Here is a 21,351-nt window from a genome sequence, read left to right as displayed (position 1 = left end):
TTGGCAGCCTTGCCATTTTGACAGCAGGGTAAACTTCTCAAGCGTCAGAGCATGAGAAGCTTTAGTTTTGGGGAAAGCATACAACCAGCAGATGAGTCAAAGCTGCAGCTCACCAAGTTGTCATCACTCTCCACATTTATATCCTGTGGGTTTGGGTGTGCATGCACATTTCTGTGTCTACATTTAGTATGCAACCTGGTCACTTATACTGTTTCCCTGGTTATCCCTTTCCAGTATGAAAAATGAAAAGACAAAAGGGAGGCCTTAAGGATAATAATCATTTCCACACTGGTGTCAGAGAAATGTAAGATATTTTAATTTTCTTATAGGGATTGAGCTCCCCAGTTGTTCATGCTTCTCACAGTCTTTCTGTGTACCTTCCTGCGCTTGGTAAAACCTTGGTACTGGATAAGCAGTGCAGAGTACTACTAAAATTGAATTTTAATTCACACTTAATGATTCATAATTACAGACAAAGGAATTTCAAGAGTTACTAAGCCTAAGTCTATGGATGTTGTAGACCAGGCATGGGCAAACTTGGGCCCTTCAGGTATTTTGGACTTCAACTCCCACAATTCTTAAGGCTGTTAGGAATTGTGGGAGTTGAAGTCCAAAACACCTGGAGGGCTCAAGTTTAATCATGCCTGCAAAAGACAGTCAGTTCACAATGCTTGATGACATTTCTTCCCAGGTAAATTATATATGAAGACAAGAGCATTGGTTTAAGTAAAATTGATCAAGAAGCTGATACAACAAACTGTTCTCGTTGTTTCACATTTGTTGTCCAGATCAGAGAAGAATCATCACAATGTCTGGAAAAATTATTCATTCCCATCCAAACGAAATCCACCTAATGAACTGGGATAGCTTTTTAAATACATGATCAGCTTCCTCGAGATTGAATTTCCATTTCTGGGATCAGACTTCTCCTTAAACATCTGTTATTGAAGTCTTAAAATATTTGTTTCCCTTCCAGCTATGACTCTGTTTTCCCTTCTTGTCTTAAGAAACACAGTCATTTACTAAAATTACTTAGAAATAGCTTCCACTATAGATCAAAGACGGATATACATGTTAGCTTGAGCAAGAGTGCCATCTAAAGGAGAACATGTAGGATTAGCTTGGCCAAACGTTTTCCTATGAGTAAAATGGGGTCCTTTCCCCCACTTCCTTCCCAGGTCTGCAGCTACAAGTTATCCCACATAATCTGTAACTCCTGCAGCAGGGAGAAGAGGAGAAAGACGTTTAGATCACCATCACCAACACTGAATCATTCACGGGTCTCTTCTCTAACATGCTGATCTTCCAAACCCAAATTAAGTACCGGATGGTATCTTTTGAGGCATCCAAATTTAAAATGCATATGATCTGCAAAACTAAAATGTCTTCTTAAAGCTATTTTTAAAACTCTATAGTGTAACCTCCCCCCTTCACCCAATTTTATCACAAAATTGGCACCTGCCTGAACTGTATGTATAGCATGGTTTAAGCAAAACAAAAAAAAACCCACAATATTTTAAGTGGAAAATTCAATAATGATTTCCTGCCATCCTAAATTTGGCACTTTCTCTTTTTAAAAAAACGACAGAGAGAGAAAGCGAGAAAGGAAGGAAAAGAGTGCCACATCTGTAATCAGCTGTTGGAAGTTTCTGCTTCATGGGAAGACCAGCCTTGCATAGGCATGCCTTTTTACAAGAGATAGTGGGCACAGTGCGTGAGGCTTTCACCCATCCACAGATCCACTGCTTTTGTTCTTGCGGCTGAGTGGGAAGGCAGACTTGCTCTGTGGTTGTGTCATCTTGCTGGCCAGGTAGACAAAGGGCTCAATGAGGGTCCGGCGATCAGCAACTGAGATTTCCCATAGTTTTACCTTCTCTGCCTTAGCCCAGTGCTGCACAGCATCATGGTCTACACGCCGCTGGTCTTGGAGGTCACACTTGTTGCCTAAGACTACAATGGTGACCTGCTCAGATTCAGTGAGAAAAACAGAAAGAAAATGGAAACACCTTTTCATTTATTTATTTCATATCAAAAACATTGCATAAATTAGTATAAAACTGATAAAAATAGAAGGCGCACAAACTAAATATCTTTTGACCAAAAATGGGCAATGCCGAGCACATTGTCTGTAGCCTCTGTACATGAGGCAGAACATTGCAGACAAGCATACAGATGCAGAGTTGTCTATTCTGCTCCACAGTCACACCAGGTGGAGGATTCTTTTAGGTAGTGCCATTTTGCCAGGTTGTCTTTTGATCTGCCCACTCCATTTCTAAGTCTGTTCAGGGACTTCCAAGTTGCCCATTCTTGGTTTGCCCCTGGAAGCAGACCCTCGTGAGAGGCCATTCAATTTGGATTTTCTTGTTTAGCTGCCCAGAGAGATACTCTTGCTGTTGCTGGGGGAACATTAAGAGGAGTGTTGGTTCTCATGAAGATTTTTCTTGATTTGAGTCTACTGGGGGGAGGCAGATAGCCATTTTCATACAAATGCCTAATTCCTAAATTGTTCACAGAGGAATAGGGTGAAGCACCGGACAAAATCATGGCCTCTTGCCCCAGATATCTTGGTTGCAACTGAATTGCTGATAGAAAATGATGGCCAGTTCACAGGTGATAATGGGAAAATTAATGGTGTTTGTGAGAGCACAGAAGATTGCATGGAGAACAACTGGGTGTTGCATGCAGCTCACACTGTTCCCATCAATGCCCTTAAGCCAGTGGTTCTCAACCTGTGTGTCCCCAGATGTTTTGTCCTTCAACTCCCAGAAATCCTAACAGCTGGCAAATCGGCCGGGATTTCTGGAAGTTGTAGACCAAAACATCTGGGAACCCAAGGTTGAACCATTGCCGTAAGCCATTCAGAATGAGATAGTACAGTGAATAACAGCTAAACCTAGAAATGCACACTATAAATCATAGCACCTCTCCCTCTCCAGTATCCATGCTGCCTGAGTTTCTGGGAGTTGTAATGCAAAATAGTAACATTTTTGATATTTCTGTCCAGCTGTGATAATTATGCTACATGCAACTCTGAGTTCAAAAATACTTCCAGACCAAAATGGCTCTAGTAGAGTCATTTAGTAGTGTCGTTTAGCATTCTAATTCTATTTTGGCCCCATCCTAAAATAGGGAAAAAATATCTCTCCCAAAATTACCCAGAGGTAACTTCTGGTTCTGGAATATCACATCTAAGTACCCAAATTGACAGTGACACAATCTACACTGGGTCCAGAGTGGCTGAACATCCAGCTGTTCATGTCAGCCCACTAGGGTTGCAGTATCAGGAGCATCATGGGCCTTGAGGTTTCACAGCCCAAACCTGAAAGCCAGGGACAAAGATGTCACAGGAGGTGAGGCCCAAAGCATGAAATATTAAGCCTCAACCACAGTTTCTCTGAGGTCCTCTCTGATTTGAAATGCGACTTTCATTCCACATACAGAAGCCAACTAGACTGTCAACTGAATCTGTCTTCAGCACAGGTAACAGCACCATTTCCTCCACCACACCTGAGAGCAGCAATAAGGCTAATGAGGCACAAGTCACTGTAGGACACACACATGCCTTCCAAAACTTTGTCACTATTCTGTGTATCCTGCCATCTGCTGTAAGAGTCATTAGCTTCCTTTGGCTTAATCCAAGGCCAGACCTGAGCATGAGGCTTAGAAACATCATCAACATGACACAAAGGAATTGTTTCTATATGTACATGGGATCTCCTCCAGACAATTAAATTGAAAAAGTGCAAAAGGACTGTTCACCTACCTCCTTTTTATCCTTGCTCTTGTCTATCTCCTTCTTGAGTACTTCCACCCTCTTGAAGGACTCTTTGCTGTCAATGCTGTAGACCAAGACATAGCCGTCTGTGCAGGAGAAGCAGTGCTTGGGCAGCTCCATCCCATCCCTCAAGCCTCGAGTATCATAGAAACGCACCTGTTCCCGCACCCCTCTATCTGTCTCTATGGAGCCCACATAGATGTCCTCCTGGGTTTCAATCATCTCAGAACCTGCAAAGAGCCAAGAAAGCACACAGTAATCACTTCTACAGGAATAAACACTTATCATCTTTGAGCAGAAGAGTTTTGGTTTTTTTTCTGGGCCTTGGTACAAACAATATCCACAGCATGTTTTACTAACTAACATTTCTTTGATGTATTTTAATTCACGTTGTTGTTTTCCCTAGCAGGGACTCCTGAGATATTAACAAGGGCATAACAGGTAGAAAATGAGACCCAAAAAAAAAGATTACATGGAAGGCACCTAACTTTGCTTTTTAGTGCTGGCCAAGGTCTTTAGGCACTGCATCCAGTGTGCCGATCACCACTGGTATAATATTTATATTCTATTAAATTATTATAGTCTTGTATTAAATATACAATCCGCCCTCTGTATCTAGATTCTGCATCCATGGATTCAACCATCCAGGGTTTAAAAATATTTGTTTTCAAAATCCAAAAAGCAAATCTTTATTTTGCCATTTTATATAAGGGACACAAGTTTATTTCACCTTTGTATATAATTGGACTTGAACATCCATGGATTTGGGTGAGTGATGTATCCTGGAAGCAAAATCAGTGAATCCCTATTTTTTTAATATAAAGTTATGTTAATAATGAAGACCATGCTATATTGCTCAGCGGGGAAAGGAGGCACGAGGGCCCTCACTCACCAACCACATGATTCCCATAGAGAAGCTGCTCCAGGATGGAGGTCTTCCCAACTGATGCTTGCCCACAGACGACCACTTTGCAACTCTTCCCCATCTTCTTGTCAGAAGGAGAAAAAGGATGAATACAGGAAGCTATGAAATGAGAGTAGGGAGATGAAGAGAAAAAATGTATGAGGCACAAAAATACACATTCCTAGGGCTGGGTTTTGTTTTTGTTAGGGTTTTTTTTAGAATTTCTGGGAGCTGTATGGCCATGTTCCAGTAGCATTCTCTCCTAACGTTTTGCCTGTACCTGTGGCTGGCATCTTCAGAGGTTCTGTTGGCAGTATAGTGTATATACCTGTGGAATGTCCACAGAACATTATTTGAGAACACAGAAATTCTGGACCACTCTGACAACCATTATGTCAGACTACACAGAGAAGCCATTGAAATCCACAAGCTCATGGACAATTTCAACAAAAAGGAGGAAACCATAAAAATGAACAAAATTTGGTTACTAGTATCACCATAATCAAGACAGTAAATACTGAACACCGTTCAGAAACAGGAGAATCCCAGACAACAAGCAATCAAGGGCCAGCTAACGCCTCCCAAACAGGATGCCTCTAGGCCAGTGGTTCTCAACCTGTTGGTCCCCAGATGTTTTGGCCTTCAACTCCCATAAATCCTAATAGCTGGTAAATTGGCTGGGATTTCTGGGAGTTGTAGGCCAAAACACTGGGGACCACAGGTTGAAAGCCACTGCTGTAGCCAACAAAGACCAGGCTACCTCTACCCTCACTGATTGACTTTGCAAACTTCATGGCTACTCAAATGCAAAACCTGGGTTGCAGTTAAACATCAAAAGAACCAAGATTATGGCAACCAGACTGATTGATAACTGGCAAATAGAGGGAGAATACATGGAGGCAGTGATAGACTTTATATTTCTAGGTGCAAAGATCACTGCAGATGCAAACTGCAGCCAGGAAATCAGTTTACTGCTTGGGAGGAGAACAATGGCCAACCTCGATAAAGTAGTAAAGAGCAGAGACATCACACTGGCAACAAAGATCTGCATAGTTAAAGCAATGGTATTCCCCATAGTAACCTATGGTTGCGAGAACTGGACCATAAGGAAGGCTGAGCGAAGGAAGATAGATGCTTTTGAACTGTGGTGTTGGAGGAAAATCCTGAGAGTGCCTTGGACCTCAAGAAGATCCAACCAGTCCATCCTCCAGGAAATAATGCCTGGCTGCTCACTGGAGGGAAGGATATTAGAGGCAAAGATGAAGTATTTTGGCCACATAATGAGAAGACAGGAAGGCTTGGAAAATATAATGCTGGGGAAAATGGAAGGAAAAAGGAAGAGAGGCCAACCAAGGGCAAGATGGATGGATGGTATCCTTGAAGTGACTAGCTTGACCTTGAAGGAACTGGGGGCGGCAATGGCCAACAGGAAGCTCTGGTGTGGGCTGGTCCATGAGGTCATGAAGAGTCGGAAGCAACTGAACGAATAAACAACTCAAATGCTAATTCAAGCTTACTAATTACAGCATTCACACTTTCTTTAAAGGGTTCTTTCTCCTACTCTGGACACTCCACAGGTATATATATACACTCCACTTGTCTCACTGCCAACAGAACCTCTGAAGATGCCAGGCACAGATGCAGGCAAAGCGTTAGGTGAGACTAACTGGAATGTGGTCATACAGCCCTAAAAGCTCACAGCAATCCAACTGCAATTAGGTCAGGCTTCTTGTTGTTTCAGTCCCATTTGCTGGTGGGCAGTAGCTAGAAGTCTCAGCAGACGCTGAAGAGCCCTTTGCTCAATGTAGTTGCTGTCTGTCAAGGTGGTCTTGGGGAACATTATCAGTGGCACCACGATCATGACTGCATATTTTTATTGAGTATGGAGTCCCGGTGGCGAAGTGTGTTAAAGCGCTGAGCTGCTGAACTTGCACACCGAAAGGTCCCAGGTTCAAATCCCGGGAGCGGAGTGAGTGCCCGCCGTTGCTTCAGCTTCTGCCAACCTAGCAGTTAGAAAACATGCCAATGTGAGTAGATCAATAGGTACCACTCCAGCAGGAAGGTAACGGCACTCCATGCAGTCATGCCGGCCACATGACCTTAGAGATGTCTATGGACAACGCCAGCTCTTCGGCTTAGAAATGGAGATGAGCACCAACCCCCAGAGTCAGACATGACTGGACTTAATGTCAGGGGAAACCTTTACCTTTACTTATGGAGCAATTACAGATCTGTAGCTCTAGGTTATAAATCTGTAACTGCAATATAAAATGCTAGTCATTGTTTTTAAATTGTTCCACCATTTTTAAATTGTCTTATATTTTAAATATCAAATAATTAAATATGTTTTTAATATTCTAAAATTATTCTTACTGTTCTCATCTATTTTGAACTTATTTTATTGTACGCTACCCAGAGATCCTCAGCTATAGGGTGGGATGTACCATAAATATTTTTATATTCATGCAAAAAAGCAACATGATGAACAGGTCTGAGCGCTGGACTAGACGACTGAAAGGCCAAGGTTCAAATCCCCATTCAGCCACAGAAACCCACTGGGGCCCCATCTACACTGACATATAATGCAGTTTGAAACTAAATTATATGGCACTATAGATGAGGTCTGGGTGACCCAAGGTCAAGTCATACACTTTCAGTCTCAGAGGAAGCAAAGGGCAAGCTTACTCTGAATAAATCTTGCCTCCAGGCTCAAAAAAATTTCTAGGTTAAGTCACCATAAGCCAAATTCAACCTGAACATCATAAATATACTAATAAATAAATTAAGGAGCTGGTTCATTATGACAATAAGGAACTTAAGTAATGGGAAATGCGATGGGCTTGCATCATGATAGCCTCATACTAGCCAAGATCGTACATTTCAGCATATCATAAACATCTGTTGATGGATGATGGAGATTACACAGACTACATTACACAGACTCTACATTGCATATCAACATAAAGCAGTGTATGTGGATCCATGGCCAACGTGCATGGATGGCAACCCATTCTGCCATTGCAAAGTACAATGCATAGAGGTTATGTACATTCACATGCTACACTGGTCTGCTTTTGATGGCATTGCTGTGGTTCCCAATCTGTGGGTCCGTAGATATTTTCGCCTTCAACTCCCAGGAATCCTAACAGCTGGTAAACTGGCTGGGATTTCTGGGAGTTGTAGGCCAAAACACCTGAGGACGCACAAGTTGAGAACCACTAAAGACGTATCCTTTGCTCATTGCTCCATTCAGTCATTGTGCATAGTGCAACATCTATCAGCATATGTCACTTACAGGATACCAGAAACTGTGCTTTCTCTGCCCTCATCAGCTGGGACTGAAAAGACATGGTAGGAAAACACACAATGTGATAAATATCACCAAAGAAGGGGTGCTTCTTATACATATCATGTGAGAAAATATGACATGTGGGTGAGGACAGTTCTGCCAGCATAATCATATCACCCACAATGCAGTCATATTTCACCCTGCATTAGACCAATTAAAATGCATGCATGATCAAAAAATAGGACTTTATCTGCAAGGGCTGTTTTATACTGAGGACCACAAGTTCCTTGACCACTGCAAGTGCAGCATTAAAGAATAAAACAGAAACTGTTACTAATCCAGCTAGTTTTCATCATGAATTATAAATTCCTGTCTTGTGTTCACTAAATTTTAATCTTAGTTTTGTGTATCTGAATATATGTATTTTGTAGAAATACATTTTAATATATGTATTTGATATAATACTTATGTGTTTTAGCTATGTTATAACCCACTTTGAGCCATGAGGAGAGGCAGGTAAGAAATCAATAATTATATTATTATTATTATTTTATTTTTTCGTGTCAGGAGTGACTTGAGAAACTGCAGGTTGCTTCTGGTGTGAGAGAATTGGCCATCTGCAAGGATATTGCCCAGGGGATGCCCAGATGTTTGATTTTTTACCATCCTGTGGGAGGCTTCTCTCATGTCCCTGCATGGGGAGCTGGAGCTGACAGAGGGAGCTCACCCCTCTCACTGAATTCGAACTGCTGACCTGTCAGTCAGCAGTCCTGCTGGCACAAAGGTTTAGCCCATTGCGCCACGGGGGGCTAATAATAATAATCTTATTTCTTACCCGCCTCTTCTCACGGCTCGAGGCAGGTTACAGCACTGCTAAAACATATAATCAAAGCACATAATCATTTAAAAACACTCCGTAGAATACACATATTGAAACATATTTCCATAAAATACATATTAAAATACACAAAAAACCTGAATAATAATTGCATGTATTATTATGAATAATAAATTGTTATTATTATTATGAATAATGACAATCATTGCCACGGTTTACAAATCGCTCTTTAAATACTGTATACATGTAGCTCTGCATAGCAACATCCCATGTGAAGAGGCACAGAGGTAGATCCTTACAGTTCATGATTTTTCACATAACCATCTGTATTTTTCCCCTGTTCTTTCCACCTGCATCTGACAAAATTGACTCAAGATAATGCTGCAATAAATCTGTAATATTTTAGGCAGCACAAGGCTCTTTTCCAAAACCATACTGGCAGACTAACTAAACAGTCAGGATTAGCTGTTAACTCCCTGGAGCCTATGGAAATGGTATCAAACTGTGTTAATTCTGCAGTGTAGATGTACCCTCCCCTGGAACCTGAAACAGGAATTAGAGGTGTCAAATGTCATGCAACATGATGATGCAGATCCAGAAGAACCCTATGGCTTTTCTGAAAGGGTGCATTCTGCCTAAGCGACTGGCCTGAGAAAGCAGCAGCAGCAAAAGCCAATGCAGGCGATTGAAAAGCACCTGCCCAGGTAAGGATCTGAGCTTACCTTGCCAAGGCACCTGCCTCCTTCCTTCTTTGCTTTCAGATTGCCTTCACTCTCACTCAAAAGGGGAGGGATCAAATGTAGACAAGTTTGGAAGGAGAGACCAAGAAAGAGGAGAACGCAGCCCACAGCTCCATCTAGGGCTGCATCTAAAATAATGCATTTTCCTGTCCTTGCCAGGAAATTGATGCACTACCTCTGGACATCCTTTTAAATAGAGATCAAAACCAAATAGTCACTACATGGTGCAGAAATAATACATTGTATAGATGGGAGGGGAAACTGCGTAGAGAAGTGGATCTCAAATGTTTTCAGTCATAGAAACCTTCAGAAGATACTTTTCCCACAGAACTTTAACACTATACCTCTATATTGTTGTTGCAAAGCATTATGAACCCACAAAGTTCTTCCTTCTTTCATTGATTCCTATTACCTGAAGCCCTATCTACCTCGCCATATAATGCAATTTCAGAATACAGTTTATTTACATTGAGCTGCATTATATGGCTCATACAATGCAGTTCAATGCAGTTAAACTGCATTCTGAAGACAACAGGCTGGTTAGAAGCCAGCTGCAACAAATCACTCTGACCAAGAGGTCGTGAGTTCGAGGCCCGCCCGTACCTGCGTCTGTCTCTGTTCTATGTTATGGCATTGAATGTTTGCCTTATATGTGCAATGTGATCTGCCCTGAGTCCCCTTCAGGGTGAGAAGGGCGGAATATAAATACTGTAATAATAATAATAACAACAACAACAACATGATTGGATGGGGCCTGAGTGTGGTGTATAACATAGATTTGGAAACAAAGTGATAATATTTTAAATATAAGCACAAACCTTTATTCTGATACAAGAAAATATTGTACTCACATGTCATGTGATGGATCAAATTGTTTCATTATTGTATTTATAGTTTTGAAATTGGGCTTTATGTCCAACAGCCAAATACATAAATCCGATGTGGGATCCAAATTATTTCGACATTTGGTCCAAGCATAAGGTGAAAGGTTGCTTGAAGAGAACCTGTACTCCCTGGGTTTTCACAGTATAGGGACATCGAATACTTGGTCTTGAGTGGTTTTATTTTCAAATCTGTTTTGATTTGGATTTTAAGGGTGGCTTTGTTGTTCCTGTTGTTGTTCTGTTCGTTTGCCGAATCCCTACAATGTTTTTGCAGCACTCCTAGGGCCTTGTGGAACACAGTTTGGGAAACAACTGGTGTAGAGGAGGGAAGTAATATCACTACAGGAATAATAATGATGTATCTTTCTATTATGCTTCCCCAGAAAAACCAAATTTGACTAAATATGACAGATGAAAACTGGAATAGGTGGGATCAAGCAACATCAGAGTGGGGTCATAGAATAATAGAGTTGGAAGAGACCACATGGGCCATCTAGTCCAACCCCCTGCCATGCAGGAAAAGCACAATCAAAGCACCTCTGACAGATGGCTGTCCAGCCTGTTTAAAAGCCTCCAAGGAAGGAGCTTCCATCACACTCCAGGGCAAAGAGTTCCACTGTTGAACAGCTCTTAAAGTCAGGAGGTTTTTCCTAATGCTCAGGTGGAATCTTCTTTCCTGAAATTTAAAGCCATTGCTCCGTGTCCTTGTCTCCAGGGCAGCAGAAACCAACACTGCTCCTTCTTCCTTATGACGTCCTTTCACATATTTATACATGGTTATCGTGTCTCCTCTCAACCTTCTTTTCCGTAGGCTAAACATACCCAGTTCTATGTGTTGTCAAAGGCTTTCATGGCTGGAATCACAGGGTTGTGTGTTTTCTGGGCTGTATGGCCATGTTCCAGAAGTAGAATCTCCTGACGTTTCACCCACATCTATGGCAGGCATCCTCAGAGATTTTGAGGTATACCCAGTTCTTTAAGATGTTTCTCATAAGGTATGGTCTCCAGATCTTTGATCATTGTAGTCACTCTCCTCTGGACACCTTCCAGCTTGACAATATCTTTTAAACTGTGGTGCCTGGAATTGAACACAGTATTCCAGGTGAGTTCTAACTAAAGCAGAATACAAAGGCGCCATGACTTCCCTCAATCTAGACACTATACTCCTTTTGATGCAGCCCAAAATCCCATTGACTTTTTGAGCTGCTGCATCACACTGTTGGCTCATGTTCAGCTTGTTGTCCATGAAGACTCCAAGATCTTTTTCACATGGACTGTTGATGAGCCAGGCATCACCCATCCTGGATTATTGTATTTTTGCAAGGTGGCAAAAATCATAACAGAGGAATAAAGCACACGCTGCAGCCATTGGCTTTTGCCTGTGTCCACACAGTCCTCAGTAGTAATAATATAGTAGAGTCTCACTTATCCAAGCTAAACGGGCTGGCAGAACCTTGGATAAGCGAATAACTTGGATAATAAGCCTATTAAACATCAAATTAGGTTATGATTTTACAAATTAAGCACCAAAACATCATGTTATAAAACAAAAAGTAGTTCAATATGCAGTAATGTTATGTTGTAATTACTGTATTTATGAATTTAGCACCAAAATATTACGATATATTGAAAACATTGACTACAAAAATGCATTGGATAATCCAGAACCTTGGATAAGCAAAACTGGATAAGTGAGACTCTACTGTAATAATAATAATAATAATAAGAAGAAGAAGAAGAAGAAGAAGAAGAAGAAACAAAATGTGAAAACTTTTGTATTCTTGATTTGAAAGTGTTATTCCTGTTTAATTGTGCGGTCCTTACTTTGAAAATAGTCATTACACTCCGGAAACTTTGTTTTTGTGGCTGCCACAAACTATGTGGAATTGGTTGAGACTCGATGAGATATTCACTGAAAAACTAGAGTAAAATGTGCTGCAGGATGTCCCACAAAAATAATGTTTTTGCAGTTTAATAAACTTTTTCCATATTTTAACGATAGAACCAATTAGGAAATGACATTTATAACCCTGGAGCAACAATTGTATCAGATAGCGGAATAATTCAAAAGTCCAGCAGGGTTCTTGCTCCAGAGTTAAAATGAATTAATAGGGATTTATGTTCCACCTTCGGGGGAGCATGCTTGCTCCATCAATGCTTAACATTTATACGAATTATCAGCCACTGCCAGAAGGGATAGAGAGTTTCATCTATGCTGAAGATCATGCCATCATTGCTCAAGCAGGGAGATTTGAAATGGTTGAACAGAAGCTCTCAGAAGCTTTATGCGCTCTTACTGCTTATTAAAGGGGGAAACAGCTGATTCCTAAGCCATCTAACATGCAGATGTGTGCTCCCTCTTGGCGGAATTTGACCAACCGGAAACGACCTCTCTAGCCCATCTCCTCTCTCCCTCCCCGGAAGTGGGCTTTCTCTCCCTCTTCCGCCCTCCTCTCGTTCGCCTCGCTCTCCCCCTCTCTCTCCCTCTCTTTTCCCGGCTCGCCGGCCGTTGATTGCAGCAACAAGGAAGCAAGATGGCGTCGGCGGGCGGAGATTGCGACGTGATTATGGCGGCCGCCCCGACGGTGGCTTCCCATCCTGAGGCGCCGGTGATGCTGGGCGATGAGGACGAGGAGTCGGAGACGCGGAGGTAAGGCCTGACTCCTCTGCCCAGGCGGGAAGGTCCAGCATCTTCGCTTCAGGACGGGGAGGTGGAGCCTGCTTCACAGGAAAGCAGGCCCTCTCCATGGAAGCATTGGCCGGGCCCTCTGCAGTCAGCATTGCCATGGCTGTCAGCCCCTTTCTCAGTGTTCTTGACTGCCAGAATTCTGCACCCCAGCATGTTTGACCTCGCTTTAACTGCCAGGGCTCCATGCTATGCCACCCTGGGAGTTGTAGTTTGCTGAGGGCAGGAGAGGTTGAAGCCCTTGCCGGCTAAAGTGCGGTCAAACAAACTGCATTAATCCTGGCTTGCTGTGAGTTTTTCGGGCTGCATGGCTATGTTCCAGTAGCATTCTCTCCTGGCGTTTTGCCTACAAATCAAAGCCCGCTAAAGGCACTGTAGACACTGAAGTATATAAGAAACAAAAATGCATTTCATTGGGTTGCTGTGAGTTTTCTGGGCTGTATGGCGCAGATCCAGAAGCATTCTCGCCTGACGTTTTGCCCACATCCATCGGCCCTTCTGCACAGCCCTATATTCTAGAACAGGGGTCCTCAAACCTTTAAAGCAGAGGGTCGGTCCGCAATCCTTCAGACTGTTGAGGGGCCAAATTATCATTTGGGAGGGAAAAAACAACAAATTCCTATGCACACTGCACATATCTTATTTGTAGTGCAAAACAATAACAATGAAAGCACAATACAATATTTAAAAATGAAAATAATTTTAACCAGCATAAACCTATCAGGATTTCAATAGGAAGTGTGGGCCTGCTTCTGGCCAATGAGATAGTCAGGTTAATTAGGATGTTGTTGTGTGCCTTCAATTCATTTCAGACTTTGGGCGAGCTTAAGTCCAAAATTATTTATTTATTCATTTACTACATTTATTTACTACATTTATATCCCACCCTTCTCACCCCGAAGGGGACTCAGGGCGGATCACATTACACATATAGGCAAACATTCAATGCCTTTTAACATAGAACAAAGACAAATAAACATAGGCTCCGAGCGGGGCTCGAACTCATGACCTCCTGGTCAGAGTGATTCATTGCAGTTAATTGCAGCTGGTTTGCTCTCCCGCCTGTGCCACAGCCCAGGAACTATATCACTATACTGTAATATTATATGTAATATATCAAATATAATTAATATTATATGGTATTATTATTAGTATTATACTGTATAAAATAATATTATTATCAATATGTATATACAATATATTATATTATTAAAACGGATATAAAAATATTGTATTATAAATGAGGGCGGGGGCCAGGTAAATGACCTTGGAGGGCCGTATCTGGCCCCCGGGCCTTAGTTTGGGGACCCCTGTCCTAGAATATCAAGGCAGAAAATCCCACACTCAGATAACCCAGTTCAAAGCAGATATTGTGGGATTTTCTGCCTTGATATTCTGAGATATAGGGCTGTGTGGAAGGGCCCTTTGTCAGGCATCCTCAGAGGTGTGTGGTCTGTTGGAAACTAAGAAAGCGGGGCTTATATATCTGTGGAAAGTCCAGGTTGGGAGAAAGAACTCTTGTCTGTTTGAGGCAAGTGTGAATGTTGCAATTGATCATCTTGATTAGCATTGAATGGCCTTGAAGATTCAAAGCCTGGCTGCTTCCTGCCTGGGGGAATCCTTTGTTGGGAGGTGTTTGTTGGCCAGATTGTTTCATGTCTGCAATTCCCTTGTTTTCAGAGAGTTGTTCTTTATTTATTTCCAGTGACTACCTCCCAACAAAGGATTCCCCCAGGCAGCCAGGCTTTGAAAGTGTAAGGCCATTAAATGCTAATCAAGGTGATTAATTGCAACATCCAGTCCGTCACTGATGACAGGCATTGGTTCAGGACCGGAACAACATCATTGGCTTTTGGTGGAAAGGAGTAATAGAGTTGGTTGTTGTCTGCGCAAATTTGATACCGAACTCCAAAACTCCGAATGATGTCTTCCAGCGGTTTCATGTAAATATTGGGGGACAGAATTGAACCCTGAGGGACCCCACAGGCCACAGGCCAGGAAGTCAAACAGGAGTCCCCCAGCTCCACCATCTGGGTCCGCCCCTCCAGGAAGGACCAGAGCCACTGTAAAACAGTGTTCCTAAGCCCCATCCCAGAGAGACGGCCCAGAAGGATACCATGGTAGATAGTATCAAAAGCCGCTGAGAGGTCCAGGAGAACCAGCAGTGACACACTCCCCCAAATCCAAACCACTCTATAATGATAATAGTAATAATAATAATTTTATTTCTTACTCACCTCTCCTCATGGCTCGAGACAGGTTACAAAACAATTAAAATACATAAACGCAGCAAAAACACAATCAAATACACACACTAAAACGTCCCTCCATATCGAAACGCATCTCAGTGGAATACATATTAAAAAATTTGTGTTTATGTTTAAAGTTTGTCAGGTAGAGACAGAGCTTCACTTGTGTCTTAAATTCCAATAGCTGACAGAGTTCTACCATCAGGTACTTCCACAGCCTTGGGGTAGCCAATGAAAAGGTCCTTTTGGTGATGCTTGCCAGTTGGGTTCTGGCTGATTGGAGCAAATGCCCCCCAGAGGACCGAAGTGTGTAGGGCGGATTGAATGGGAGAACGTGATCCTTTTGTTAACCTGGACCAAAACCATGTAGCGGTTTAAAGGTCAAAACCATCATCTTGTACTTTGCCCGGAAACTAATTGGCAGCCAATGGAGTGGCTTTAAGATAGATGTAATATGCTCACTCCTAGATGTTCCTGCAACCAATCTGGCTGCCATATTTTGAACCAGTTGCAGTGCCCAAACACGAATAAAAAAAACATGAAAGCACTGCACACTAATTCAACCAGAGAAGTCAGCTATAGCAGAGCATTCGATGAACCAATCTGGACACAGAATGCTATTTGAAAACAGAAATGCTGGACTACTCTGGCAGCCATCGTGTCAGACTACACAAAGAAGCTATTGAAAACCACAAGCATGTGGACAATTTCAACAGAAAGGAGGAAACCATGAAAATAAACAAAACCTGGTTACCAGTATTAAAAAAAATACACCAAAATCAAGACAGTAAATAAAGAACACCACTCAGAAACAGGGGAATTCCAGACAGCCGATAAGTGCCTGTTAACACCTCCCCAACAAAGGATGCCCCCAGGCAGCAACACCCAGGCTTTGCAACCGCAAGGCTACTCAATGCTAATCAAGCTGGCTGTTTGCAACATTCACACTTGCTTCAAACAGACAAGATTTCTTTCTCCAAAGATAAATATATATATCCTACTTGCCTCATTTCCAACAGACTTCTGAACAAACCTCTGGGGATGTTTGCCATATATGCAGGTAAAACGTCAAGAGAGAATGCTACTAGAACATGTCCATACAGCCCGAAAAACTCACAGCAGTCCATTGATTCTGGCCATGACAACACATTGCATTAATTCTACAGTGTAGATTCACCCCCGGAATTTGAAATTATCCACTAGGAGGTCTTTGCTATATATAGTGTGATATATTCAAATCTGTGTGCAAAATTGTTGCACATTTTGCTCTAAAATGATCTTCAAGCTATGTGTCTTAAGGTGTATATGAAACATAAATGAATGCCATGTTTCGACTTGGGCCCAGTCTCCAAGATATCTCAGTGTTTTCCAAAAATTAAACTCTTCTGATCCTGAGCATTTTGGGAAGGGGATGCTTGACATAGTATGGACCTTATCACAATGGGGTATAATCAGTTTATATCACTATGCATCCCATTTTTTTTTTAGGACTTGTGTATACTGTATTGAGACGGGATGCATACTCTCCTCATCGCAACTAATTATTACAATTCTTATGATTTGAAAGTACTGCGCTTTGACTCATCACACAACAGAAGGCTGACTCCTCCCAATCCATTCAAAACACCCCCTACATCACTCTATGACCTTTTAAAAAGTATCATTGCTGATGGGAGGCATACAGATTTTCCTATCACACATAAAAACAGTGCTTAAGCAACAAAAGAATCTAGAGTATTTCAAAGCAACATGATTAGAATTATGTCTGCAAATCAGTTTCTGTGATGCTTTGCAGACTGATTGCGACTAACAGGATGGGGCAAACATCATGTGAAATCATTCTCAAATAGTCTCAAAAATGGAGTATTTCCTAATGTGATAAGGTCCTATATCAAGTTGGTAGATTAAATAGCAGGAAACTATGGATTTATTCCCATTTTTGTTGTTTTATTTATATCCAGTTGGAGACAGGATGCTGCAAGAAAGGAGTTACGGTTTTCATCCAGCAGCACAGGGGAGAAAGCAAGAGCAGTACTTAGGACTTCATCAAAGTAGAGTATGGATCCACTTTAAATCTAGTTGCTGCCTCCTGCAGAATTCTGGTGCTTTAAACAACTCAGCCAGAGAGGTCCTGGGCCTCACAAATGTACAACCCTTAGAATTCTACAGAAGGCAGCAACTGGATTTAAAGTGAATTTATGCTCTAGTACAGGTGCTTTGTATTTCAACTCCCACAATTCTAACAGGTGGTAGGCTGTTAGGAATTGTGGAAGTTGAAGTCTAAAATGCCTGGTGGGCTGAAGTTGGCCCATGCCTGTTCTAGTGGGATGAGGCACTTACTCTAAAAAGGGACCAAGACTCCATCTGGAACGGTTTTCCTTTAGGCTTTCTCCTGATGTAAGAGGCGTGTTTATTAAAAGGACTTCTTCTATAATACTGCAAATTTATGCTTGTTTAGGAGAGCCATCAAGTAATGAATGTGCCAGGGTTCCTTGTGCAAAGCCTGTAAAACTGGGTTAGTATTATGACTGTTTGCAGAGAGCCTTCAATGGCCTTGGGTCATCCTATGAAATACTGTAGTGGACTTGACATTTTTGCTACGTAATCAAGTGCCACTTATTTCCAGTTTGGCATATAGAGAGCAAACCTGTTCCTGTGTGATCCCGGAAAGTTTGAGCAGCCAGCACATTGTGTCTATATTGAGATGGAATTGGTTCTTTCCTCAAATTAGCCAAGTTATTGTTCGTCTTTTTTCTTTTAGTCATGGATCCCTTTCAGAATCTTATGGAGACTATGGACCCCACTCCACGGAAAAACGCATAGCAGAAAACAAATTGTAGCTTTCTCACATTGTAAATTAATTTTGTACAGATAAACTACTCAGGAACAACAACAAAAAAGTGACAACTTGAAAAGACCAAATTTCTACTCCAACTAGGTGACAGGGCAAAAAATACAAAAAGAATAAAAAAGAATGTGAAGGGTGGAGAGAATGGCACACAGTACATGGATTTCCTGAATCCCATTCTGTTTATGGGCACTTTGAGTTAGAAAATAGGGCAATGTTCCACATAAGAATAGTGATAATTTCTGAAAGGTTTACATTAGGCCTCTTATTTAAGGGCAATGCCAATGAAACATACTGGGACAATGAATGTCACAATCTTCTTGATAAAAACATCAGAGTTTGGTAGTAATTGAAAGCAGTGTGTTCTGTCTCAAAAGTAAAAATACACCTGTTTTGTTGGAAATCCAGATTTACCATTGGCTTCTACACTGATTTGTCACACGAGTGGCTGGTTGGTTCATAGCCAGGTCAGTTCTTGAGGAAAAAAATGATAATGGATCTTTTATCCCAATAAACTCAGGGACACACCTGAAGGTTTGTGGTGGAAGCATATTGTCTTTGGATGGTTGTTTCTATAGGGCAGGTGTCCTCAGACTTTTTAAGCAGAGGGCTAGTTTATGGTCCCTCAGACTGATGGGGAGCCGAACTACAGTTTGAAAAAAATCGTGAACGAAATCCTATGCACATATCTTATTTGTAGTGCAAAAAATGAAAGAACAATACAATACTTAAAATGAAGATCAATTTTAACCAACATAAACCTACCAGCATTTCAATTGGAAGTTTAGGCCTGCTTTTGGCTGATGAAATAGTCATGTTTATTAGGATTGTTGTGTGCCTTCAAGTCGTTTCAGATGGGGTCAGGTACATTACCTTGGGGGCCTTAGTTTGGGGACCCCTGCTATAGGACTTTAGAAAACTAAACAACTATTGATTCATTTTCTATAGAGACGCAACCATATCTTGCATTCAGAAAATGCAACTTTCTGGCATCTTCATGTAGTACTGGGAAAACATGCCTGAAGATCTACAGAACTGTTGCCAGTTGAGAGTAGTCAGCTGAGCTAGATGAACCAAATTCTAATTCAGTCTAAACCAACTGCCTGTCATTGTTATTAGTGGAAGGATAGGCCCTGAATGTGGCTGACTGAATAAGCAGGGAGCGGCAGAAAAAGAAATGAGCCTTCTGGCTACCTGTCTTTAATGAATGTTTGGGCGGAACTTCTCTTGCTCAAAATAACACAGCTTACATTAGGTTTTGCTTTTCTTTTGCCCTTATAGCCTTGATGTGTTACAGTGTTTAGATATGCTTGTTAAGGATGAGTAAGAACAAATTTAACCAATTTTTCCACATGTGTTTTTGTGTCACTGCTGAACTGGTGATACTTGTTCATGTTTGGAAAGTGCCTAGTCACAACATTTTTTTTCTCAAGGAAGATGTGGAAATTGATTTAAATTGAGAAAGAGTGAATTCATAGCTTTAGTGGTGTTTCAGTGTCTATATGGAGAACCAGATTTGATAATTCCACTGATGAATGAACATCAACATGGAGGTGTTGGGGATAAATCTGTCCTCTACATTTGTCCCAGAAGTACCAAATAGCTTTTTTGGTTGCTGGCACACAGGCACATCTAGCAATCATGATTGTGGCAGTGGGAAACCTGGGTGTACGAGTCTTTTTAAGAGAAACAAAACAACCTTTATTCCTCCCCGAAATGTATGACTTTGCCCATTAAATAGTTTGGGACTGTAAATAGTACAGAAGTGTCTTGCAAATTATGTTGGAAACTCCTGTAGTTACTTGGTAGGTTATCATAGTTCTCCAGCGAGTTGAATAGCAATGGCAACCAGCCTTTCCTGAATGGTAGCTTGCAAGCATAGGAGCATGTCTGAAGGCACAATGTGTTCACACCGAACAGGCATGAAGCCAAATCAACCTTGTCATTGACCAACATGATGAACTGTACCTCTCAGGACATATTCTAGAATTCTGTGCAGCATTCATGGGCGCTTCAGCTGATGACTGAGTGTGGAAAAGATTCTTGAAGCTGTTACTTTTCATACCTTAGATGTGCCTGCTTATAGGGTCAGGAGTGTGTTGCTTATGGTGTTATTGGAATAATACTAGATGCTTGCTATCCCTAGAATTTTCAGCCACTGCTGACAGGAACAGCCAGTGATATAAACACATTTAAAGAAGAACAAGAAGATTTCCCCCCTTTTTAGCAGGAAAATCAAAATATGTTGTCAAATGCCTAGCCTTCCCCAGCCTTGTGTCCTCGGTATTAAGGATTACTATTCACACCAGCCCATGATAACACAGACTGTGGTGGGATACATTAATTGGCATGAAACGTCTGGAAGATGTTATGTTAGAGAATGCTGGAGTAGGGCATTCCTAATAGGACATATAAGGACAATCTGCCAACTTGTACTATTTTGAAAAACCTAGAAATAGTTGCATCTAGCTGGAAACCCTAGCAACCACTCACTGTTCTTCTTATATTTGTGATTTCATGTTGGTGTATTTCTCCTGTGATCTATATATTTGGTCACTTCATAAGGAGGGGTGGAATGTGTGTTTTTCCAGTTGTTGGACTGCAACTCCTATCATCCCTATCCAGCATAACCAGAGGTGAGTGGAGTTACAATTCAAAAACAATTGGTGGGCAACATTTTCGTTGTTCCACTTTATACTCTGGAGCCCATGGGAAAGAAGAGACTCAATTTAATTTAGACCTTATATGTCAAACTCAAGGCCTGCAGATTGAATCCAGACCATCCTGCCATTTTATGTGGCCCTCCAGATGCTGGACTGCAACTCCTGTATTCCTCATCATTAGACATCATGACTAGAGCTGGCGCAAGTTGTGCTACAGTGACATCTGGATGGTTGCAGTTAGTTCTTCAGGGCTTGTAGATACAATGTCTGACCTTAAAATGTTCTTTAATCCTTCCTCAGTTTCAGAGTGCTGTTGGGTTGCAATTCCCATTATCCCCAGTCCGCATAGTGGATAATCAAAAATTATGAGTGTTATCATTTATTTATTTTATTTATTTATTTCCAGAATTTATACCCCGCCCTTCTCACCCGGGGGGACTCAGGGCGGCTTACACAGTTGGCAACATTTAATGCC

At 41.6% G+C, this 21,351-nt stretch overlaps 2 protein-coding genes across 5 annotated transcripts in view; one reads left to right on the top strand and one right to left on the bottom strand.

Moving 5' to 3' along the window:
- Positions 1-294: 294 nt before the first annotated feature.
- nkiras2 (NFKB inhibitor interacting Ras like 2) lies at positions 295-9,655 on the bottom strand. Of its 4 annotated transcripts, none has more exons than XM_062984642.1 (5): positions 9,529-9,635; positions 7,975-8,017; positions 4,668-4,799; positions 3,764-4,005; positions 295-1,963 (listed from the first exon to the last, which is right to left on the bottom strand). In XM_062984642.1, exons 2-5 carry the CDS (start codon positions 8,006-8,008, stop codon positions 1,724-1,726), a joined length of 648 nt encoding a protein of 215 aa, XP_062840712.1. In that variant the 5' UTR covers positions 8,009-8,017; positions 9,529-9,635; the 3' UTR covers positions 295-1,723. The 4 variants fall into 4 exon arrangements, with proteins under 4 accessions (XP_062840712.1, XP_003222475.1, XP_062840713.1 ...); XM_062984643.1 differs by lacking the exon at positions 295-1,963 and adding an exon at positions 1,994-2,396 and having other exon boundaries at positions 9,529-9,647; XM_003222427.4 differs by lacking the exon at positions 7,975-8,017 and having other exon boundaries at positions 9,529-9,653.
- Positions 9,656-12,848: 3,193 nt separating this feature from the next.
- The window catches only part of dnajc7 (DnaJ heat shock protein family (Hsp40) member C7), a 39,322-nt gene continuing 30,819 nt past the window's right edge, over positions 12,849-21,351 (top strand). The window contains exon 1 of the mRNA XM_003222539.4: positions 12,849-13,080. Within this exon, the coding sequence (XP_003222587.1) occupies positions 12,965-13,080 (116 nt within the window). The 5' untranslated portion in view covers positions 12,849-12,964. The remainder of the gene's footprint in view (positions 13,081-21,351) is intronic.

Source organism: Anolis carolinensis, chromosome 6 (genome assembly GCF_035594765.1).
Source record: "Anolis carolinensis isolate JA03-04 chromosome 6, rAnoCar3.1.pri, whole genome shotgun sequence".
NCBI classification, from domain to species: domain Eukaryota; kingdom Metazoa; phylum Chordata; class Lepidosauria; order Squamata; family Dactyloidae; genus Anolis; species Anolis carolinensis.
The sequence above is the reverse complement of the archived record's forward strand: the minus strand, read 5'-3'. Positions and strand labels throughout refer to the sequence as shown.